General features: G+C 51.2%; 1 protein-coding gene across 4 annotated transcripts in view; it reads left to right on the top strand.

Annotated features, from left to right (window-relative positions):
* Positions 1-24,818, top strand: part of LOC119715015 (uncharacterized) — a 53,806-nt gene that overhangs the window by 15,806 nt on the left and 13,182 nt on the right. For all 4 annotated transcript variants that reach the window (XM_072032114.1, XM_072032117.1, XM_072032116.1 and 1 more), the window contains 13 exons: positions 635-697; positions 3,145-3,243; positions 4,292-4,354; positions 6,802-6,900; positions 7,949-8,011; positions 10,459-10,557; positions 11,606-11,668; positions 14,116-14,214; positions 15,416-15,472; positions 15,947-16,009; positions 16,880-17,215; positions 19,982-20,332; positions 23,099-23,449. In XM_072032114.1, the coding sequence (XP_071888215.1) occupies positions 635-697; positions 3,145-3,243; positions 4,292-4,354; positions 6,802-6,900; positions 7,949-8,011; positions 10,459-10,557; positions 11,606-11,668; positions 14,116-14,214; positions 15,416-15,472; positions 15,947-16,009; positions 16,880-17,215; positions 19,982-20,332; positions 23,099-23,449 (1,806 nt within the window). The remainder of the gene's footprint in view (positions 1-634; positions 698-3,144; positions 3,244-4,291; positions 4,355-6,801; positions 6,901-7,948; positions 8,012-10,458; positions 10,558-11,605; positions 11,669-14,115; positions 14,215-15,415; positions 15,473-15,946; positions 16,010-16,879; positions 17,216-19,981; positions 20,333-23,098; positions 23,450-24,818) is intronic.

The following is a 24,818-nucleotide window of genomic DNA, read 5'->3' on the forward strand; positions in this document are numbered from 1 at the left end:
ACCATATGTTGTGGAGGTTTTGGGGCAGTGGTATAGTGTTGCTGGTGGTTTCGTTGGTGGCGGAAGGCTTTGGAGCAGGAGCGATAGTGAGGGAAGGGGATGTGGTGGGAAGTCTGAAAAGTGGTGGCTGGAGGTGGAGAGGCTGGATCACCAAGCAACCCTGCCTGATTTGGTGAGGTGCAAGGATTGGGCTGGTGACAATGATCAGAGTCAGAGGGGTGCTAGGGGTAGTTGGAAGGGGCGTGACCCAAGACCTCCCTCAGAGGCATCTGCTGTGCCACATTGAGGTGGACAGTCCCAGAAGGCACTGCCTTCTAACTCATGGGTCTTGACGTGACTTGTTTTCTTCTTCTCTGGCGCGCACGGTGACTGTGCAGAGGAGCTCTGAGCAATAGAGGGTGAGTCTTTCTAATTGCCCACAAGGATTCCCCGAGGGGATACAGGCCTTGCAGGTGGCGAGTGACAACAGCTGCACCAGCAACGGCAGCTGCCCGTGAACCTGCACCACGATCGAGTGAGCCAGTGTGCCAGTGTCAGAGTTCCAACTGGTGTTCCCTACCTTTGCATTTGTCGTAGAAATGCCTAGTGGCCACTAGAGAAACAAGGGACATTTTAACACCAAACTCTCTTGCAGGTGCTAGCTCTGCAGCTCCTCAGAAGGCAGACCCAGTGAGAAGGATGAAGACTCCCCATGCAGGTGAGGGCCTGGCTTCATGCACGCTGTCTGGAGGCAAAGGGAAGCGCAGAGGCTGGGAGCAGTGCACTTGTCTTGGGATGAATGAGAAGGACACTGCTGGGTTCCTTCCTCTGCTTCCTGGGGTCCCATCCTACCTTGAAATCCCCAGTGTTGCTTCACGGATCCTACTTCACTGCTGGGAAGGTCTCCAGCAAGGCCAGCTTTCATAGATTTGGAATCTTCCGAAGGGCTTCTCCAGAGGTTTCCACCTCTCTGGCCACACTTTGGGAGAGGTGGTGTCTCCCCTGTGCAATGCAGACAGTTCTAGCTTGGTGGGCACACAGGGCTCACGCATCCTCCACCTCCGCCCGCTCTCTTTGTGCACTTGCTGCTCCTTCTGGGATGGCAGCTGGTGTGGCACACTGCCAGAGAGGAGGAACCTGTGGAGGTCTGTCATGCTAAAGGCCCACCCCAGCACTGTGCAACCATTGCTCTTGGGGAAAGCACAGTAAGCCTTCTCCATGGCCTGTCCTGAGCACAAAGCAGTCCCCGCTCTGCCTTCAGCTTTACCTGTGCACGTGTCAGGAATGGTCATGCCCTTGCAGAGAACCCATCGGAAGGAGGAGGGTGGAGGGGGGAGTTCTGATTAACCCTCGGGGTGGACCACCATGCAAAAGGAACACCAACGGCAAGGAAGAGCTCTAGCTTTTGAAGGCATATAGGAGATGAGAGAAGAGGGTCGGACGTCTCAGCACATGGGTGGAAGCTGCCAGACGGTGAGCGAAATAGTTGCTAGCCTTAGCAAAGATGCCTGCTGACCTTTGCCGTGTTCTTGTCTGGAACTTTCACCTTCCCCCACACGGTCCCTACCAAAGTCCTGGATCAAGCACACATCTTTGACATCGTCCATGTCCTATGCTAGCCCAGTGTACTGCTGCGATTGGTAGTGGAAGGCTTTTGCACGATGAGCTCGTATGAAGATGCTGGGCAGTTGGCATGTCTCTTCTCTTGTTCCTTTTCACTCAGACAGCAAAGGAGGAATCTCTCTCCTTGGCGTGAGGGTCCTATCAAATAGCCATGTCAAGGCTGTGTGTGAGATTCAATCAATGCATCAGCAACGGAGTAGACTCTTCCACTGTAAACTGTCTTGCAGGTAGGAGCTGCCCAAATGCTCTGCTCTCCTATACAGTCAGGGGAAGACTCACCTTGGTTGTGTTTTAACCCTGGCTGGCAGCTAAACACCACAGAGGCACTCACTCGCTCTGCCCAAGAGGGATGCAGGAGAGAATCCAAAAGCTAGATGTGTAGGAACTTGGGTGTTTGAGATAAAGTCGGTTGAATAGGTAAAGCCCAAGCTCCTTTTTCATCCTCAGTCCAAAACTCAGCACCCTACCAGCTCCAATAATGAAAATTAACTCTATCCCAGAGAAAACGTGGGCAGCCTTGCAGGGGAGCACCAAGGCTGACCCGAACTACCCACAAAGAGAATCTGTCCTGGAAGAACAGTGTGTGGAGGGCTGCCTGAAGGGCCCACAGCAGGGAAATGACAGAAGCTTACCGCTCCAGAAATTCTGACTTCCAAGGACCTCCAGCAAGTGCTTTGTCATCTCAACTATCCCCATGCAAATAAGCTGGACCCCAGGCTGCCAGTGCACAGTGCAATTTCCCAGCACAGAGCAGGACAGCCTGCACTGTGTGGAATGCCCTCTTCCCTGTGCTGTAAGGCAAGATCTTCTCTTTCCTCTGCTCCTTCCAGTGGGGAGTGCTTGCAAAGAAAGTTCTTCCCTGGACAAAGGCTTGGAAATCAGCAGAGCTGGGGCCCCCTCTGCGGACACGGCTTTGGTTTGTGAGGAATGGGTTTCCTCAGAATTTTAATGAGGGTCATCAGCTGCAGACGAGAGCCAAGTTCTTATGGACAAGGCAAGGAACTAACCAAAGTAATGATTTCCTGAGGAGCAGCAAGGTGTGAGAGTGGAGCTCAGCTGGGATGTCTACCATGTCATTCAGATGATTACCAAATCAGAAGAGATCAGCTTCCATCAGGACAGACACTGGACATGCCTTTGAGCACAGGTTACTGTTGAGAACACCTCTGTCTCCAAGAGCTTGTTCTGGGAAGGGGAAGCATTCAGGTGGCACACAAATAAACGCATGCTTAAAAACACCCAGATCGCACTTGGATCATCCTCCAGCTCAGTATAGTATTTCTAGGGGGAAAAGCCCGTTGCACAGAGGAGAGCGAAAGCAAAGGGAAAAGGATGGGCGTTCATTACCTGCCTGTGGTTCATACTGTTGCTCCAGCTGAAACAAGCAACCGTATGGGAACCACACACACACAAGACAGACCAAAGACGGAATTGCCTGGAAAGGAAAGAATTTTAGAGCCTTTGGACATTGTCCTTGCAGGGAGGTGGTCTCCACCTCTTGGATGTGCTATCAGCATCTCAGCAATTGTTGTTTCTTCACAGAAACGAAAGGGGCAAATAAGAGCATCCCTGAATCGATGCAGAAGGCTATGGAGATTCGTCATTTTGTGAAGACAGTGGACGAAATGGAGAACGAGACAGGTGAGCAGAGCCATCCCCAGGCAGGCCTTCAACTGCTTGAAAGCAAAAGCTGGTCCACAGGGAAACCTTCCTGTGAACTCCTCTGCAGTATGTCCTCAAAATAAAAAGCAGTATGGACCCCCTGACACTATAAACCCCCCTGCTTGTGGTGAGGGGCCCAAAACTGAACACAGGATTCAAGCTGCATCCTCATCAGAGGGACAATCTCTTCCCTAGTCCTGTTGGCATGCTATTTCTAATAGAAAATAGGGTGGATTGGGATGGATTGGGTGGATTGATAAGTCTGAGTATATCCATCTTCTGTGGGATGGGGGGCTTAGCAATGTGTCCTCCCTTCCAACCGTCTTCTTAGAGAGTCCCCAAAGAAAGAGAATGCTGAGTGTGAGCATCTGTCTGCAGGACGAGCACACCATATGTTGTGGAGGTTTTGGGGCAGTGGTATAGTGTTGCTGGTGGTTTCGTTGGTGGCGGAAGGCTTTGGAGCAGGAGCGATAGTGAGGGAAGGGGATGTGGTGGGAAGTCTGAAAAGTGGTGGCTGGAGGTGGAGAGGCTGGATCACCAAGCAACCCTGCCTGATTTGGTGAGGTGCAAGGATTGGGCTGGTGACAATGATCCCTGCCAGAGTCAGAGGGGTGCTAGGGGTAGTTGGAAGGGGCGTGACCCAAGACCTCCCTCAGAGGCATCTGCTGTGCCACATTGAGGTGGACAGTCCCAGAAGGCACTGCCTTCTAACTCATGGGTCTTGACGTGACTTGTTTTCTTCTTCTCTGGTGCGCACGGTGACTGTGCAGAGGAGCTCTGAGCAATAGAGGGTGAGTCTTTCTAATTGCCCACAAGGATTCCCCGAGGGGATACAGGCCTTGCAGGTGGCGAGTGACAACAGCTGCACCAGCAACGGCAGCTGCCCGTGAACCTGCACCACGATCGAGTGAGCCAGTGTGCCAGTGTCAGAGTTCCAACTGGTGTTCCCTACCTTTGCATTTGTCGTAGAAATGCCTAGTGGCCACTAGAGAAACAAGGGACATTTTAACACCAAACTCTCTTGCAGGTGCTAGCTCTGCAGCTCCTCAGAAGGCAGACCCAGTGAGAAGGATGAAGACTCCCCATGCAGGTGAGGGCCTGGCTTCATGCACGCTGTCTGGAGGCAAAGGGAAGCGCAGAGGCTGGGAGCAGTGCACTTGTCTTGGGATGAATGAGAAGGACACTGCTGGGTTCCTTCCTCTGCTTCCTGGGGTCCCATCCTACCTTGAAATCCCCAGTGTTGCTTCACGGATCCTACTTCACTGCTGGGAAGGTCTCCAGCAAGGCCAGCTTTCATAGATTTGGAATCTTCCGAAGGGCTTCTCCAGAGGTTTCCACCTCTCTGGCCACACTTTGGGAGAGGTGGTGTCTCCCCTGTGCAATGCAGACAGTTCTAGCTTGGTGGGCACACAGGGCTCACGCATCCTCCACCTCCGCCCGCTCTCTTTGTGCACTTGCTGCTCCTTCTGGGATGGCAGCTGGTGTGGCACACTGCCAGAGAGGAGGAACCTGTGGAGGTCTGTCATGCTAAAGGCCCACCCCAGCACTGTGCAACCATTGCTCTTGGGGAAAGCACAGTAAGCCTTCTCCATGGCCTGTCCTGAGCACAAAGCAGTCCCCGCTCTGCCTTCAGCTTTACCTGTGCACGTGTCAGGAATGGTCATGCCCTTGCAGAGAACCCATCGGAAGGAGGAGGGTGGAGGGGGGAGTTCTGATTAACCCTCGGGGTGGACCACCATGCAAAAGGAACACCAACGGCAAGGAAGAGCTCTAGCTTTTGAAGGCATATAGGAGATGAGAGAAGAGGGTCGGACGTCTCAGCACATGGGTGGAAGCTGCCAGACGGTGAGCGAAATAGTTGCTAGCCTTAGCAAAGATGCCTGCTGACCTTTGCCGTGTTCTTGTCTGGAACTTTCACCTTCCCCCACACGGTCCCTACCAAAGTCCTGGATCAAGCACACATCTTTGACATCGTCCATGTCCTATGCTAGCCCAGTGTACTGCTGCGATTGGTAGTGGAAGGCTTTTGCACGATGAGCTCGTATGAAGATGCTGGGCAGTTGGCATGTCTCTTCTCTTGTTCCTTTTCACTCAGACAGCAAAGGAGGAATCTCTCTCCTTGGCGTGAGGGTCCTATCAAATAGCCATGTCAAGGCTGTGTGTGAGATTCAATCAATGCATCAGCAACGGAGTAGACTCTTCCACTGTAAACTGTCTTGCAGGTAGGAGCTGCCCAAATGCTCTGCTCTCCTATACAGTCAGGGGAAGACTCACCTTGGTTGTGTTTTAACCCTGGCTGGCAGCTAAACACCACAGAGGCACTCACTCGCTCTGCCCAAGAGGGATGCAGGAGAGAATCCAAAAGCTAGATGTGTAGGAACTTGGGTGTTTGAGATAAAGTCGGTTGAATAGGTAAAGCCCAAGCTCCTTTTTCATCCTCAGTCCAAAACTCAGCACCCTACCAGCTCCAATAATGAAAATTAACTCTATCCCAGAGAAAACGTGGGCAGCCTTGCAGGGGAGCACCAAGGCTGACCCGAACTACCCACAAAGAGAATCTGTCCTGGAAGAACAGTGTGTGGAGGGCTGCCTGAAGGGCCCACAGCAGGGAAATGACAGAAGCTTACCGCTCCAGAAATTCTGACTTCCAAGGACCTCCAGCAAGTGCTTTGTCATCTCAACTATCCCCATGCAAATAAGCTGGACCCCAGGCTGCCAGTGCACAGTGCAATTTCCCAGCACAGAGCAGGACAGCCTGCACTGTGTGGAATGCCCTCTTCCCTGTGCTGTAAGGCAAGATCTTCTCTTTCCTCTGCTCCTTCCAGTGGGGAGTGCTTGCAAAGAAAGTTCTTCCCTGGACAAAGGCTTGGAAATCAGCAGAGCTGGGGCCCCCTCTGCGGACACGGCTTTGGTTTGTGAGGAATGGGTTTCCTCAGAATTTTAATGAGGGTCATCAGCTGCAGACGAGAGCCAAGTTCTTATGGACAAGGCAAGGAACTAACCAAAGTAATGATTTCCTGAGGAGCAGCAAGGTGTGAGAGTGGAGCTCAGCTGGGATGTCTACCATGTCATTCAGATGATTACCAAATCAGAAGAGATCAGCTTCCATCAGGACAGACACTGGACATGCCTTTGAGCACAGGTTACTGTTGAGAACACCTCTGTCTCCAAGAGCTTGTTCTGGGAAGGGGAAGCATTCAGGTGGCACACAAATAAACGCATGCTTAAAAACACCCAGATCGCACTTGGATCATCCTCCAGCTCAGTATAGTATTTCTAGGGGGAAAAGCCCGTTGCACAGAGGAGAGCGAAAGCAAAGGGAAAAGGATGGGCGTTCATTACCTGCCTGTGGTTCATACTGTTGCTCCAGCTGAAACAAGCAACCGTATGGGAACCACACACACACAAGACAGACCAAAGACGGAATTGCCTGGAAAGGAAAGAATTTTAGAGCCTTTGGACATTGTCCTTGCAGGGAGGTGGTCTCCACCTCTTGGATGTGCTATCAGCATCTCAGCAATTGTTGTTTCTTCACAGAAACGAAAGGGGCAAATAAGAGCATCCCTGAATCGATGCAGAAGGCTATGGAGATTCGTCATTTTGTGAAGACAGTGGACGAAATGGAGAACGAGACAGGTGAGCAGAGCCATCCCCAGGCAGGCCTTCAACTGCTTGAAAGCAAAAGCTGGTCCACAGGGAAACCTTCCTGTGAACTCCTCTGCAGTATGTCCTCAAAATAAAAAGCAGTATGGACCCCCTGACACTATAAACCCCCCTGCTTGTGGTGAGGGGCCCAAAACTGAACACAGGATTCAAGCTGCATCCTCATCAGAGGGACAATCTCTTCCCTAGTCCTGTTGGCATGCTATTTCTAATAGAAAATAGGGTGGATTGGGATGGATTGGGTGGATTGATAAGTCTGAGTATATCCATCTTCTGTGGGATGGGGGGCTTAGCAATGTGTCCTCCCTTCCAACCGTCTTCTTAGAGAGTCCCCAAAGAAAGAGAATGCTGAGTGTGAGCATCTGTCTGCAGGACGAGCACACCATATGTTGTGGAGGTTTTGGGGCAGTGGTATAGTGTTGCTGGTGGTTTCGTTGGTGGCGGAAGGCTTTGGAGCAGGAGCGATAGTGAGGGAAGGGGATGTGGTGGGAAGTCTGAAAAGTGGTGGCTGGAGGTGGAGAGGCTGGATCACCAAGCAACCCTGCCTGATTTGGTGAGGTGCAAGGATTGGGCTGGTGACAATGATCCCTGCCAGAGTCAGAGGGGTGCTAGGGGTAGTTGGAAGGGGCGTGACCCAAGACCTCCCTCAGAGGCATCTGCTGTGCCACATTGAGGTGGACAGTCCCAGAAGGCACTGCCTTCTAACTCATGGGTCTTGACGTGACTTGTTTTCTTCTTCTCTGGTGCGCACGGTGACTGTGCAGAGGAGCTCTGAGCAATAGAGGGTGAGTCTTTCTAATTGCCCACAAGGATTCCCCGAGGGGATACAGGCCTTGCAGGTGGCGAGTGACAACAGCTGCACCAGCAACGGCAGCTGCCCGTGAACCTGCACCACGATCGAGTGAGCCAGTGTGCCAGTGTCAGAGTTCCAACTGGTGTTCCCTACCTTTGCATTTGTCGTAGAAATGCCTAGTGGCCACTAGAGAAACAAGGGACATTTTAACACCAAACTCTCTTGCAGGTGCTAGCTCTGCAGCTCCTCAGAAGGCAGACCCAGTGAGAAGGATGAAGACTCCCCATGCAGGTGAGGGCCTGGCTTCATGCACGCTGTCTGGAGGCAAAGGGAAGCGCAGAGGCTGGGAGCAGTGCACTTGTCTTGGGATGAATGAGAAGGACACTGCTGGGTTCCTTCCTCTGCTTCCTGGGGTCCCATCCTACCTTGAAATCCCCAGTGTTGCTTCACGGATCCTACTTCACTGCTGGGAAGGTCTCCAGCAAGGCCAGCTTTCATAGATTTGGAATCTTCCGAAGGGCTTCTCCAGAGGTTTCCACCTCTCTGGCCACACTTTGGGAGAGGTGGTGTCTCCCCTGTGCAATGCAGACAGTTCTAGCTTGGTGGGCACACAGGGCTCACGCATCCTCCACCTCCGCCCGCTCTCTTTGTGCACTTGCTGCTCCTTCTGGGATGGCAGCTGGTGTGGCACACTGCCAGAGAGGAGGAACCTGTGGAGGTCTGTCATGCTAAAGGCCCACCCCAGCACTGTGCAACCATTGCTCTTGGGGAAAGCACAGTAAGCCTTCTCCATGGCCTGTCCTGAGCACAAAGCAGTCCCCGCTCTGCCTTCAGCTTTACCTGTGCACGTGTCAGGAATGGTCATGCCCTTGCAGAGAACCCATCGGAAGGAGGAGGGTGGAGGGGGGAGTTCTGATTAACCCTCGGGGTGGACCACCATGCAAAAGGAACACCAACGGCAAGGAAGAGCTCTAGCTTTTGAAGGCATATAGGAGATGAGAGAAGAGGGTCGGACGTCTCAGCACATGGGTGGAAGCTGCCAGACGGTGAGCGAAATAGTTGCTAGCCTTAGCAAAGATGCCTGCTGACCTTTGCCGTGTTCTTGTCTGGAACTTTCACCTTCCCCCACACGGTCCCTACCAAAGTCCTGGATCAAGCACACATCTTTGACATCGTCCATGTCCTATGCTAGCCCAGTGTACTGCTGCGATTGGTAGTGGAAGGCTTTTGCACGATGAGCTCGTATGAAGATGCTGGGCAGTTGGCATGTCTCTTCTCTTGTTCCTTTTCACTCAGACAGCAAAGGAGGAATCTCTCTCCTTGGCGTGAGGGTCCTATCAAATAGCCATGTCAAGGCTGTGTGTGAGATTCAATCAATGCATCAGCAACGGAGTAGACTCTTCCACTGTAAACTGTCTTGCAGGTAGGAGCTGCCCAAATGCTCTGCTCTCCTATACAGTCAGGGGAAGACTCACCTTGGTTGTGTTTTAACCCTGGCTGGCAGCTAAACACCACAGAGGCACTCACTCGCTCTGCCCAAGAGGGATGCAGGAGAGAATCCAAAAGCTAGATGTGTAGGAACTTGGGTGTTTGAGATAAAGTCGGTTGAATAGGTAAAGCCCAAGCTCCTTTTTCATCCTCAGTCCAAAACTCAGCACCCTACCAGCTCCAATAATGAAAATTAACTCTATCCCAGAGAAAACGTGGGCAGCCTTGCAGGGGAGCACCAAGGCTGACCCGAACTACCCACAAAGAGAATCTGTCCTGGAAGAACAGTGTGTGGAGGGCTGCCTGAAGGGCCCACAGCAGGGAAATGACAGAAGCTTACCGCTCCAGAAATTCTGACTTCCAAGGACCTCCAGCAAGTGCTTTGTCATCTCAACTATCCCCATGCAAATAAGCTGGACCCCAGGCTGCCAGTGCACAGTGCAATTTCCCAGCACAGAGCAGGACAGCCTGCACTGTGTGGAATGCCCTCTTCCCTGTGCTGTAAGGCAAGATCTTCTCTTTCCTCTGCTCCTTCCAGTGGGGAGTGCTTGCAAAGAAAGTTCTTCCCTGGACAAAGGCTTGGAAATCAGCAGAGCTGGGGCCCCCTCTGCGGACACGGCTTTGGTTTGTGAGGAATGGGTTTCCTCAGAATTTTAATGAGGGTCATCAGCTGCAGACGAGAGCCAAGTTCTTATGGACAAGGCAAGGAACTAACCAAAGTAATGATTTCCTGAGGAGCAGCAAGGTGTGAGAGTGGAGCTCAGCTGGGATGTCTACCATGTCATTCAGATGATTACCAAATCAGAAGAGATCAGCTTCCATCAGGACAGACACTGGACATGCCTTTGAGCACAGGTTACTGTTGAGAACACCTCTGTCTCCAAGAGCTTGTTCTGGGAAGGGGAAGCATTCAGGTGGCACACAAATAAACGCATGCTTAAAAACACCCAGATCGCACTTGGATCATCCTCCAGCTCAGTATAGTATTTCTAGGGGGAAAAGCCCGTTGCACAGAGGAGAGCGAAAGCAAAGGGAAAAGGATGGGCGTTCATTACCTGCCTGTGGTTCATACTGTTGCTCCAGCTGAAACAAGCAACCGTATGGGAACCACACACACACAAGACAGACCAAAGACGGAATTGCCTGGAAAGGAAAGAATTTTAGAGCCTTTGGACATTGTCCTTGCAGGGAGGTGGTCTCCACCTCTTGGATGTGCTATCAGCATCTCAGCAATTGTTGTTTCTTCACAGAAACGAAAGGGGCAAATAAGAGCATCCCTGAATCGATGCAGAAGGCTATGGAGATTCGTCATTTTGTGAAGACAGTGGACGAAATGGAGAACGAGACAGGTGAGCAGAGCCATCCCCAGGCAGGCCTTCAACTGCTTGAAAGCAAAAGCTGGTCCACAGGGAAACCTTCCTGTGAACTCCTCTGCAGTATGTCCTCAAAATAAAAAGCAGTATGGACCCCCTGACACTATAAACCCCCCTGCTTGTGGTGAGGGGCCCAAAACTGAACACAGGATTCAAGCTGCATCCTCATCAGAGGGACAATCTCTTCCCTAGTCCTGTTGGCATGCTATTTCTAATAGAAAATAGGGTGGATTGGGATGGATTGGGTGGATTGATAAGTCTGAGTATATCCATCTTCTGTGGGATGGGGGGCTTAGCAATGTGTCCTCCCTTCCAACCGTCTTCTTAGAGAGTCCCCAAAGAAAGAGAATGCTGAGTGTGAGCATCTGTCTGCAGGACGAGCACACCATATGTTGTGGAGGTTTTGGGGCAGTGGTATAGTGTTGCTGGTGGTTTCGTTGGTGGCGGAAGGCTTTGGAGCAGGAGCGATAGTGAGGGAAGGGGATGTGGTGGGAAGTCTGAAAAGTGGTGGCTGGAGGTGGAGAGGCTGGATCACCAAGCAACCCTGCCTGATTTGGTGAGGTGCAAGGATTGGGCTGGTGACAATGATCCCTGCCAGAGTCAGAGGGGTGCTAGGGGTAGTTGGAAGGGGCGTGACCCAAGACCTCCCTCAGAGGCATCTGCTGTGCCACATTGAGGTGGACAGTCCCAGAAGGCACTGCCTTCTAACTCATGGGTCTTGACGTGACTTGTTTTCTTCTTCTCTGGTGCGCACGGTGACTGTGCAGAGGAGCTCTGAGCAATAGAGGGTGAGTCTTTCTAATTGCCCACAAGGATTCCCCGAGGGGATACAGGCCTTGCAGGTGGCGAGTGACAACAGCTGCACCAGCAACGGCAGCTGCCCGTGAACCTGCACCACGATCGAGTGAGCCAGTGTGCCAGTGTCAGAGTTCCAACTGGTGTTCCCTACCTTTGCATTTGTCGTAGAAATGCCTAGTGGCCACTAGAGAAACAAGGGACATTTTAACACCAAACTCTCTTGCAGGTGCTAGCTCTGCAGCTCCTCAGAAGGCAGACCCAGTGAGAAGGATGAAGACTCCCCATGCAGGTGAGGGCCTGGCTTCATGCACGCTGTCTGGAGGCAAAGGGAAGCGCAGAGGCTGGGAGCAGTGCACTTGTCTTGGGATGAATGAGAAGGACACTGCTGGGTTCCTTCCTCTGCTTCCTGGGGTCCCATCCTACCTTGAAATCCCCAGTGTTGCTTCACGGATCCTACTTCACTGCTGGGAAGGTCTCCAGCAAGGCCAGCTTTCATAGATTTGGAATCTTCCGAAGGGCTTCTCCAGAGGTTTCCACCTCTCTGGCCACACTTTGGGAGAGGTGGTGTCTCCCCTGTGCAATGCAGACAGTTCTAGCTTGGTGGGCACACAGGGCTCACGCATCCTCCACCTCCGCCCGCTCTCTTTGTGCACTTGCTGCTCCTTCTGGGATGGCAGCTGGTGTGGCACACTGCCAGAGAGGAGGAACCTGTGGAGGTCTGTCATGCTAAAGGCCCACCCCAGCACTGTGCAACCATTGCTCTTGGGGAAAGCACAGTAAGCCTTCTCCATGGCCTGTCCTGAGCACAAAGCAGTCCCCGCTCTGCCTTCAGCTTTACCTGTGCACGTGTCAGGAATGGTCATGCCCTTGCAGAGAACCCATCGGAAGGAGGAGGGTGGAGGGGGGAGTTCTGATTAACCCTCGGGGTGGACCACCATGCAAAAGGAACACCAACGGCAAGGAAGAGCTCTAGCTTTTGAAGGCATATAGGAGATGAGAGAAGAGGGTCGGACGTCTCAGCACATGGGTGGAAGCTGCCAGACGGTGAGCGAAATAGTTGCTAGCCTTAGCAAAGATGCCTGCTGACCTTTGCCGTGTTCTTGTCTGGAACTTTCACCTTCCCCCACACGGTCCCTACCAAAGTCCTGGATCAAGCACACATCTTTGACATCGTCCATGTCCTATGCTAGCCCAGTGTACTGCTGCGATTGGTAGTGGAAGGCTTTTGCACGATGAGCTCGTATGAAGATGCTGGGCAGTTGGCATGTCTCTTCTCTTGTTCCTTTTCACTCAGACAGCAAAGGAGGAATCTCTCTCCTTGGCGTGAGGGTCCTATCAAATAGCCATGTCAAGGCTGTGTGTGAGATTCAATCAATGCATCAGCAACGGAGTAGACTCTTCCACTGTAAACTGTCTTGCAGGTAGGAGCTGCCCAAATGCTCTGCTCTCCTATACAGTCAGGGGAAGACTCACCTTGGTTGTGTTTTAACCCTGGCTGGCAGCTAAACACCACAGAGGCACTCACTCGCTCTGCCCAAGAGGGATGCAGGAGAGAATCCAAAAGCTAGATGTGTAGGAACTTGGGTGTTTGAGATAAAGTCGGTTGAATAGGTAAAGCCCAAGCTCCTTTTTCATCCTCAGTCCAAAACTCAGCACCCTACCAGCTCCAATAATGAAAATTAACTCTATCCCAGAGAAAACGTGGGCAGCCTTGCAGGGGAGCACCAAGGCTGACCCGAACTACCCACAAAGAGAATCTGTCCTGGAAGAACAGTGTGTGGAGGGCTGCCTGAAGGGCCCACAGCAGGGAAATGACAGAAGCTTACCGCTCCAGAAATTCTGACTTCCAAGGACCTCCAGCAAGTGCTTTGTCATCTCAACTATCCCCATGCAAATAAGCTGGACCCCAGGCTGCCAGTGCACAGTGCAATTTCCCAGCACAGAGCAGGACAGCCTGCACTGTGTGGAATGCCCTCTTCCCTGTGCTGTAAGGCAAGATCTTCTCTTTCCTCTGCTCCTTCCAGTGGGGAGTGCTTGCAAAGAAAGTTCTTCCCTGGACAAAGGCTTGGAAATCAGCAGAGCTGGGGCCCCCTCTGCGGACACGGCTTTGGTTTGTGAGGAATGGGTTTCCTCAGAATTTTAATGAGGGTCATCAGCTGCAGACGAGAGCCAAGTTCTTATGGACAAGGCAAGGAACTAACCAAAGTAATGATTTCCTGAGGAGCAGCAAGGTGTGAGAGTGGAGCTCAGCTGGGATGTCTACCATGTCATTCAGATGATTACCAAATCAGAAGAGATCAGCTTCCATCAGGACAGACACTGGACATGCCTTTGAGCACAGGTTACTGTTGAGAACACCTCTGTCTCCAAGAGCTTGTTCTGGGAAGGGGAAGCATTCAGGTGGCACACAAATAAACGCATGCTTAAAAACACCCAGATCGCACTTGGATCATCCTCCAGCTCAGTATAGTATTTCTAGGGGGAAAAGCCCGTTGCACAGAGGAGAGCGAAAGCAAAGGGAAAAGGATGGGCGTTCATTACCTGCCTGTGGTTCATACTGTTGCTCCAGCTGAAACAAGCAACCGTATGGGAACCACACACACACAAGACAGACCAAAGACGGAATTGCCTGGAAAGGAAAGAATTTTAGAGCCTTTGGACATTGTCCTTGCAGGGAGGTGGTCTCCACCTCTTGGATGTGCTATCAGCATCTCAGCAATTGTTGTTTCTTCACAGAAACGAAAGGGGCAAATAAGAGCATCCCTGAATCGATGCAGAAGGCTATGGAGATTCGTCATTTTGTGAAGACAGTGGACGAAATGGAGAACGAGACAGGTGAGCAGAGCCATCCCCAGGCAGGCCTTCAACTGCTTGAAAGCAAAAGCTGGTCCACAGGGAAACCTTCCTGTGAACTCCTCTGCAGTATGTCCTCAAAATAAAAAGCAGTATGGACCCCCTGACACTATAAACCCCCCTGCTTGTGGTGAGGGGCCCAAAACTGAACACAGGATTCAAGCTGCATCCTCATCAGAGGGACAATCTCTTCCCTAGTCCTGTTGGCATGCTATTTCTAATAGAAAATAGGGTGGATTGGGATGGATTGGGTGGATTGATAAGTCTGAGTATATCCATCTTCTGTGGGATGGGGGGCTTAGCAATGTGTCCTCCCTTCCAACCGTCTTCTTAGAGAGTCCCCAAAGAAAGAGAATGCTGAGTGTGAGCATCTGTCTGCAGGACGAGCACACCATATGTTGTGGAGGTTTTGGGGCAGTGGTATAGTGTTGCTGGTGGTTTCGTTGGTGGCGGAAGGCTTTGGAGCAGGAGCGATAGTGAGGGAAGGAGATGTGGTGGGAAGTCTGAAAAGTGGTGGCTGGAGGTGGAGAGGCTGGATCACCAAGCAACCCTGCCTGATTTGGTGAGGTGCAAGGATTGGGCTGGTGACAATGATCAGAGTCAGAGGGGTGCTAGGGGTAGTTGGAAGGGGCGTGACCCAAGACCTCCCTCAGAGGCATCTGCTGTGCCACATTGAGGTGGACAGTCCCAGAAGGCACTGCCTTCTAACTCATGGGTCTTGACGTGACTTGTTTTCTTCTTCTCTGGTGCGCACGGTGACTGTGCAGAGGAGCTCTGAGCAATAGAGGGTGAGTCTTTCTAATTGCCCACAAGGATTCCCCGAGGGGATACAGGCCTTGCAGGTGGCGAGTGACAACAGCTGCACCAGCAATGGCAGCTGCCCCTGAACCTGTACCATGAAGGAGCAGCATGAACCCTCTGAAGCCTTCCCAGCAAAGACCATGGGCCGCTGTCCTTCATCTCTGGAGCAGCTGAGAGAGCCTCACAGCCCTGAGTATATGAATGGGGCTGCATGGTAGGATAAATTGGTCCAAACTCATGTCATTGCTATCAGGCCCACATTTCCTGTCAACATTATATGTTCTTCCCCAAAAGCTGTGCCAAGAATTTCTTGTTCTTCTTTTGGGAAAGGTCTTTTCTTAATTTCCTCTTTTATCTCTTTTCATATGAACATTATGCTAAGAACTTGGGACCAAGATCCGCAGTGTCCAAGAGCTAATAGATTTTTATCAACATTTAGGTAAGTATGCAGGATCCCACTCTTCTTTACTGTGGTATTCCTGGGGAGCATCTAAGGTGGGTTGTATCACTGTGGACAGAAGTGAGCTCCTCTGGAATCTACTCCTCTGAGCTAGTTTGCCACAGAAGCCCTTCCAGTCTACAGCAGACTGAGACTGAGTCCACTGAGGCTTTGGGAAGGGATGGATTTGATCCTAGGGGCACACCTCAATGTTTTTAGGCACATCCTATTCCAGTAAAGTGTATTGCTGTGCTGGGGAGTGGAAAGCTTTCAAAGAATGGGCTCAGAGGAAGATGCTGGGGGGTGGGGGGGGAGGCAGGAATGGGTCATTGTGAGATTTCCCTCCATTGCTCTAGAGTAAAGATGAATGTGTTACCCTTTTGTGAGACATCCCTGTGACAAGTAGGGCAAGTCACAAGGCCTTCCTCTGCCCAGGGAAGCAATGAACATTCTTCACCCTATCCTCTCTTGCAGTTGCTATCTCTGAAGCTCCTCATCTTACAGTCCCTGGTGGAAAGAACATGACTCCCCATGCAGGTGAGATCTTGTCTTCATGGATGCTGTCTGGAGGCAAATGGAGGCAGAGAGGTTGGGAGCAGTGCACTTGTCTTGGGATGTATTAGAAAGGCTGTGCTGGGTCTCTTTGTCTTCTGGGTTCCCGTCTTTCATTGGAGCCTCCAGTGTTTCTCAAAAGTTTATGCTACAGAGATAGGAAGGTGTCAAACAAGGGCAGCTCTCTCAGAAGTGGCATCCTCATAAATGCTTCTCCAGAGATTTTAAAGTCTTTGGCCAGGCTTTGGGGCTGGTGAAGCCTCCCATGTCCAATAGAAATTGTTTTAGCTCTTTGGGCACAGGTTTCTTGGCATCCTCAGTCCCCCTCCTGGCTATGTTCTTAACATGCTACTCCTTCTGGGATAGCAGCTGGTGTGAGGCATTGTCAGAGAGAACAAATGTGTGAGGTTTGAGGAAGAATGTGGAGGTTTAAAATATAAAATCTAGCCTTCGTGCAGTGGTTTAAACCTGGTGAGCAGCTAAAAACTACACATCTGCTCCCTGATGTTCCACTAAAGGAATAGGGGAGAAAAGTGGAAAGCTACTAGTGAGAAAGAATGTGAGCTGAGACAAAAACAATTTAATAAGCAAGACCTATGGTGCAAAAACAATCAAAGCAAAATAGAGAAGTCATTCACTGCTTCTTATTGGTGGGCAATGGATAAGTAGTAATGCGTCAGACCTTGTATGGATGCCCACTCCCCAAAGCGGTTAGGATCCCTTGCCTGGAAAAAAAAATCTCTTGGCATTTCTCTGACTTTTCCAAGATGAAATGCTTTCCACCTTTATAAAGACAATGGCCCAGTTCCCTGGAAAGAATGTCAGTTTCCCAGTGGCTCCTCTCTTTCTTTGCAGGAAGGAGCATGGAGATAAACATGAGGGCACAGGGAGAGTTGGAGAGAAATAAGAGAGAGAAACCAGCTGACTTGCAGAGCCAACTGGAAGTCTCACAGTGCGCAGCCCCACCTCCGGAAGAACTGGCCAACAACCAGGCTTCCCTCCAGGCCATCTCTGAAAAAATGCAATCTCTGATGACATCTTTGCAAAACATAGAGGCATCTAGAAAGCAAGATGCCTTAGAAATCGCTGCGATCCTCAGAGCAGAGATGCAGGGCAAAATAAGCAATGATTTGGAGGCAGCAAAGAGGTCGTGGTCTGAGGAGAACCTGCTGGAGATTGACAATAAACCAGGTGAGCACTACAATCCCCAAAGAAGCCTTTGACCTGTGGCTTAACCCCGGTGGGCAGTGGAACACTACACAGCTGCTCCCTCATGTTCCTCGAAGAGGGTGGGGGAGAGAAGTGGAAAGGTAATAGTGAGAAAGCACACGGGTTGAGATATAGACAGTTTAATAGGCAAGGCAAGACATCTGCTGCAAGCACAAGCAAAGCAAAATTCAGAAGCCATTCACTGCTTCTGACTGGTGGGCAGATGTTCTGCCATCACAAGGAAAGCAGGGCTCCACCAGAGGCGGTACTTCATGGGGAAGATCAGTGCCAAAACTGTGAATGTCTCCCCTTCCTCCTTCTTCACCCCAGCTTTTATTGCTGAACAAGGTGTCGTATGGGATCCCTTTGGGCAGCTGGGGTCTGCTGTCCTGGCTGTGTTCCCCCACTGCAGCTTGGGCACCCCCAACACCCTCCCTGGACGAGCATGATGACAAGCAGAGGGGCCCTTGACCATTGGGAACCACTTCCCAGAACAACTAAACCTTCCGCCAGTTAACAACAACTTTTTCATCACAAATTCAAAACACCATGTCGTACCAGCTCCAATGAAGACAGGTAACCCATGCCGGACAAAAACAGGATGGCCTCCCAAAGGCAAATGGTGTCATTCGGTGACACCACTGAAAGAGCTAGTCTCCGGAGTTCCCCCCATGGTAGTGAGAAGGACAGCCCTCTCTTTGGGAGAGGTCTTGTGTCCCACTCCACTGACACAGCCCCATGACAGGGTAGTGCCTGCTAGTGGTAAGGGTGTCTCTTCTCTCCCTCCCCTTTAAAGGGATTTGGTTTGGTAGTTTATCTATGATGCCTGCATGTGGTGAAAGTTGCAGGTGGGGTGCTATGAACATCCACCTCCAGGCTCCGACACCGTCCCTCTCTTTCTCACTCACGTTGCTCATCAACAAAGAGTCACCCCACCCACGGCCCACAGATCCCACCTGGAGAGATGCAGTGGAGCAATTCCTACCCTCCATCCCTCCCAGCAGCACATTGACAAGCCTTCAGGCAGGATCTCGGAGCCACTTCTCCTTGTCCATCCCTCTGGAATTCAGTCTATGCAAACCAAGGCTTGGAAGGTGCAAGGACTTGAAATGCACGTGCCATGAGCTGATGGAGTGACTGCATAAGTTCACATGGGAAGACCAACCGATGTCATCTCCCTAGACTTGTTTAGGGCCTTTGATATGGTCCCAAAGGACATCCATATCTCCATATTGGAGTGTTGTTGGCTATGATGGCTGCACCATACAGGGGATAAGGAAGTGGCTTGAAGGTATTACCCAGACTGCTGGTCAATGGCTCTGTGTCCAGCTGGAGGCCGGTGATGAGTTGTATCCCTCAGTGGTCTGTCCAGCAACTGGTACTGCTTATTATCTTTATCAACAGCATAGGCAATGGGATCCAATGCTCCCTCAGCAAGTTTGCAGATGACACCAAGATGCATGGTGCATCTGATACATCAGTAGGAAGGGGTGCCATCCAAAGAGACCTGGACAAGACTGAGAAGTGAACCTAAAGAAATTCATCAAGTCTAAGTGCAAGGTGCTGCAGCTGGGCCAGGGCAATTCTGCACATGAGTACAGGCTGGGAGCAGGACTCCTGGAGAGCGGTCCTGCAGAGAAAGACTTGGGAGTTCTAGAGGACAAAAAGCTTGACATGAGCCAGCAGTGCGCGTTTGCAACCTAGAAAGTCAAGTGCATCCTGGACTGCATCAAGAGAGGAGTGGCCAGCAGGTCAAGAGAGGGGCTTGTCCCTCTCTCTTCTGCTCTCCTGAGGCCTGACTGGGAGTACTGTGTCCCAGTTTCTCGCCCCCAGCACAAGAAGGATTTGGATCTGTTCGAGCGGGTCCAGAGAAAGGCCACAAAGCTTATCAGAGGTCTGGAGCACCTCTCCTGTGAAGCACAGCTGAGAGAGCTAAGGATGCTGAGCCTGGAGAAGAGAAGGCTCTGCGATGACATCCTTGCAGTTTTTCAGTCCTTAAAGTGAGCCTATAAAGGAAATGAAAGAGAGAAACTTTTTTATTATTATGATTTTTTCTTCTCAAGAAGACAATGTCAGGACAAGGGCGAATGCCTTTAAACTAAAAGAGGGGAGATTTAGATGAGAGTTTAGGAGGAAAGTCTTCACGGTAAACGTAGGGAGGCACTGGCACAGGCTGCCCAGAGAAGCTGTGGCTGCCCCATCCCTGGAGGTGTTAAAGACCAGGTTAGATGAGGCCCTGGGCAACCTGGTCTAATGGGTGTCATCACTGCCTATGGCAGAGGGTTCGGAACTGTATGATCCTTAAGCTCCCTCCAAAACCTGATATGTTTAAGATTCTGTATGATTGATTCTATGAGTATGGGGAAGGAGTCACTTACAGGGGAAAATTGCCATGAGAGACTGAAAGCCCTGGACGGAGATCTAAGGGGAGGGATCTGGAGTCAAGGCCTTTGGTAAGCTCCACTTCACTTCCACTGGCCAAGGAATGCCCACTCAGTCCTTGTGCGGATTCCTTCCTCCCATCCCAATCTGGCTATCAGTAGTGTCCCCCTCCCATAAGACACATCTAAGGAATGGCACCTTTTGTGCCACAATGTACTCTGGAGGTAAGTCCACATCAGCACAGAAATCAAAAGAGCATTTTCTCTGACTTTTCTAAGATGAAGTGCTCTCCCCCTTTAGAAAGATGAGAACGCACTTGCCATGAAGCGATGTCACTTTCCCAGTGGCTCCTCTCTTTCTTTGCAGGAAGGACCGTGGACAGAAACACCGCAAGGGCGCTGGAATCCATGCGGGAGGAGGTGGAGAGGATTCTGACGGAGAAGCTGGCTGAGTTGCAGAGCCAACTGGAAGTCTTACAGCGTGCAGCCCCACCTCCGGAAGAACTGGCCAACAACCAGGCTTCCCTCCAGGCCATCTCTGAACAAATACAGTCTCTGATGACATCTTTGCAGAACGTGGAGGCATCTAGAAAGCAAGATGCCTTAGAAATCGCTGCGATCCTCAGAGCAGAGATGCAGGGCAAAATAAGCAATGATTTGGAGGCAGCAAAGAGGTCGTGGTCTGAGGAGAACCTGCTGAAGATAGACAGTGAACAAGGTGAGCACTACAATCCCCAAAGAAGCCTTTGACCTGTGGCTTAACCCCGGTGGGCAGTGGAACACTACACAGCTGCTCCCTCATGTTCCTCGAAGAGGGTGGGGGAGAGAAGTGGAAAGGTAATAGTGAGAAAGCACACGGGTTGAGATATAGACAGTTTAATAGGCAAGGCAAGACATCTGCTGCAAGCACAAGCAAAGCAAAATTCAGAAGCCATTCACTGCTTCTGACTGGTGGGCAGATGTTCTGCCATCACAAGGAAAGCAGGGCTCCACCAGAGGCGGTACTTCATGGGGAAGATCAGTGCCAAAACTGTGAATGTCTCCCCTTCCTCCTTCTTCACCCCAGCTTTTATTGCTGAACAAGGTGTCGTATGGGATCCCTTTGGGCAGCTGGGGTCTGCTGTCCTGGCTGTGTTCCCCCACTGCAGCTTGGGCACCCCCAACACCCTCCCTGGACGAGCATGATGACAAGCAGAGGGGCCCTTGACCATTGGGAACCACTTCCCAGAACAACTAAACCTTCCGCCAGTTAACAACAACTTTTTCATCACAAATTCAAAACACCATGTCGTACCAGCTCCAATGAAGACAGGTAACCCATACCGGACAAAAACAGGATGGCCTCCCAAAGGCAAATGGTGTCATTCGGTGACACCACTGAAAGAGCTAGTCTCCGGAGTTCCCCCCATGGTAGTGAGAAGGACAGCCCTCTCTTTGGGAGAGGTCTTGTGTCCCACTCCACTGACACAGCCCCATGACAGGGTAGTGCCTGCTAGTGGTAAGGGTGTCTCTTCTCTCCCTCCCCTTTAAAGGGATTTGGTTTGGTAGTTTATCTATGATGCCTGCATGTGGTGAAAGTTGCAGGTGGGGTGCTATGAACATCCACCTCCAGGCTCCGACACCGTCCCTCTCTTTCTCACTCACGTTGCTCATCAACAAAGAGTCACCCCACCCACGGCCCACAGATCCCACCTGGAGAGATGCAGTGGAGCAATTCCTACCCTCCATCCCTCCCAGCAGCACATTGACAAGCCTTCAGGCAGGATCTCGGAGCCACTTCTCCTTGTCCATCCCTCTGGAATTCAGTCTATGCAAACCAAGGCTTGGAAGGTGCAAGGACTTGAAATGCACGTGCCATGAGCTGATGGAGTGACTGCATAAGTTCACATGGGAAGACCAACCGATGTCATCTCCCTAGACTTGTTTAGGGCCTTTGATATGGTCCCAAAGGACATCCATATCTCCATATTGGAGTGTTGTTGGCTATGATGGCTGCACCATACAGGGGATAAGGAAGTGGCTTGAAGGTATTACCCAGACTGCTGGTCAATGGCTCTGTGTCCAGCTGGAGGCCGGTGATGAGTTGTATCCCTCAGTGGTCTGTCCAGCAACTGGTACTGCTTATTATCTTTATCAACAGCATAGGCAATGGGATCCAATGCTCCCTCAGCAAGTTTGCAGATGACACCAAGATGCATGGTGCATCTGATACATCAGTAGGAAGGGGTGCCATCCAAAGAGACCTGGACAAGACTGAGAAGTGAACCTAAAGAAATTCATCAAGTCTAAGTGCAAGGTGCTGCAGCTGGGCCAGGGCAATTCTGCACATGAGTACAGGCTGGGAGCAGGACTCCTGGAGAGCGGTCCTGCAGAGAAAGACTTGGGAGTTCTAGAGGACAAAAAGCTTGACATGAGCCAGCAGTGCGCGTTTGCAACCTAGAAAGTCAAGTGCATCCTGGACTGCATCAAGAGAGGAGTGGCCAGCAGGTCAAGAGAGGGGCTTGTCCCTCTCTCTTCTGCTCTCCTGAGGCCTGACTGGGAGTACTGTGTCCCAGTTTCTCGCCCCCAGCACAAGAAGGATTTGGATCTGTTCGAGCGGGTCCAGAGAAAGGCCACAAAGCTTATCAGAGGTCTGGAGCACCTCTCCTGTGAAGCACAGCTGAGAGAGCTAAGGATGCTGAGCCTGGAGAAGAGAAGGCTCTGCGATGACATCCTTGCAGTTTTTCAGTCCTTAAAGTGAGCCTATAAAGGAAATGAAAGAGAGAAACTTTTTTATTATTATGATTTTTTCTTCTCAAGAAGACAATGTCAGGACAAGGGCGAATGCCTTTAAACTAAAAGAGGGGAGATTTAGATGAGAGTTTAGGAGGAAAGTCTTCACGGTAAACGTAGGGAGGCACTGGCACAGGCTGCCCAGAGAAGCTGTGGCTGCCCCATCCCTGGAGGTGTTAAAGACCAGGTTAGATGAGGCCCTGGGCAACCTGGTCTAATGGGTGTCATCACTGCCTATGGCAGAGGGTTCGGAACTGTATGATCCTTAAGCTCCCTCCAAAACCTGATATGTTTAAGATTCTGTATGATTGATTCTATGAGTATGGGGAAGGAGTCACTTACAGGGGAAAATTGCCATGAGAGACTGAAAGCCCTGGATGGAGATCTAAGGGGAGGGATCTGGAGTCAAGGCCTTTGGTAAGCTCCACTTCACTTCCACTGGCCAAGGAATGCCCACTCAGTCCTTGTGTGGATTCCTTCCTCCCATCCCAATCTGGCTATCAGTAGTGTCCCCCTCCCATAAGACACATCTAAGGAATGGCACCTTTTGTGCCACAATGTACTCTGGAGGTAAGTCCACATCAGCACAGAAATCAAAAGAGCATTTTCTCTGACTTTTCTAAGATGAAGTGCTCTCCCCCTTTAGAAAGATGAGAACGCACTTGCCATGAAGCGATGTCACTTTCCCAGTGGTTCCTCTCTTTCTTTGCAGGAAGGACCGTGGACAGAAACACCGCAAGGGCGCTGGAATCCATGCGGGAGGAGGTGGAGAGGATTCTGACGGAGAAGCTGGCTGAGTTGCAGAGCCAACTGGAAGTCTTACAGCGCGCAGCCCCACCTCCGGAAGAACTGGCCAACAACCAGGCTTCCCTCCAGGCCATCTCTGAAAAAATGCAATCTCTGATGACATCTTTGCAGAACGTGGAGGCATCTAGAAAGCAAGATGCCTTAGAAATCGCTGCGATCCTCAGAGCAGAGATGCAGGGCAAAATAAGCAATGATTTGGAGGCAGCAAAGAGGTCGTGGTCTGAGGAGAACCTGCTGGAGATTGACAATAAACCAGGTGAGCACTACAATCCCCAAAGAAGCCTTTGACCTGTGGCTTAACCCCGGTGGGCAGTGGAACACTACACAGCTGCTCCCTCATGTTCCTCGAAGAGGGTGGGGGAGAGAAGTGGAAAGGTAATAGTGAGAAAGCACACGGGTTGAGATATAGACAGTTTAATAGGCAAGGCAAGACATCTGCTGCAAGCACAAGCAAAGCAAAATTCAGAAGCCATTCACTGCTTCTGACTGGTGGGCAGATGTTCTGCCATCACAAGGAAAGCAGGGCTCCACCAGAGGCAGTACTTCATGGGGAAGATCAGTGCCAAAACTGTGAATGTCTCCCCTTCCTCCTTCTTCACCCCAGCTTTTATTGCTGAACAAGGTGTCGTATGGGATCCCTTTGGGCAGCTGGGGTCTGCTGTCCTGGCTGTGTTCCCCCACTGCAGCTTGGGCACCCCCAATACCCTCCCTGGACGAGCATGATGACAAGCAGAGGGGCCCTTGACCATTGGGAACCACTTCCCAGAACAACTAAACCTTCCGCCAGTTAACAACAACTTTTTCATCACAAATTCAAAACACCATGTCGTACCAGCTCCAATGAAGACAGGTAACCCATGCCGGACAAAAACAGGATGGCCTCCCAAAGGCAAATGGTGTCATTCGGTGACACCACTGAAAGAGCTAGTCTCCGGAGTTCCCCCCATGGTAGTGAGAAGGACAGCCCTCTCTTTGGGAGAGGTCTTGTGTCCCACTCCACTGACACAGCCCCATGACAGGGTAGTGCCTGCTAGTGGTAAGGGTGTCTCTTCTCTCCCTCCCCTTTAAAGGGATTTGGTTTGGTAGTTTATCTATGATGCCTGCATGTGGTGAAAGTTGCAGGTGGGGTGCTATGAACATCCACCTCCAGGCTCCGACACCGTCCCTCTCTTTCTCACTCACGTTGCTCATCAACAAAGAGTCACCCCACCCACGGCCCACAGATCCCACCTGGAGAGATGCAGTGGAGCAATTCCTACCCTCCATCCCTCCCAGCAGCACATTGACAAGCCTTCAGGCAGGATCTCGGAGCCACTTCTCCTTGTCCATCCCTCTGGAATTCAGTCTATGCAAACCAAGGCTTGGAAGGTGCAAGGACTTGAAATGCACGTGCCATGAGCTGATGGAGTGACTGCATAAGTTCACATGGGAAGACCAACCGATGTCATCTCCCTAGACTTGTTTAGGGCCTTTGATATGGTCCCAAAGGACATCCATATCTCCATATTGGAGTGTTGTTGGCTATGATGGCTGCACCATACAGGGGATAAGGAAGTGGCTTGAAGGTATTACCCAGACTGCTGGTCAATGGCTCTGTGTCCAGCTGGAGGCCGGTGATGAGTTGT

The sequence above is a fragment of the Anas platyrhynchos genome, chromosome 36, assembly GCF_047663525.1.
Source record: "Anas platyrhynchos isolate ZD024472 breed Pekin duck chromosome 36, IASCAAS_PekinDuck_T2T, whole genome shotgun sequence".
Taxonomy (NCBI): Eukaryota; Metazoa; Chordata; class Aves; order Anseriformes; family Anatidae; genus Anas; species Anas platyrhynchos.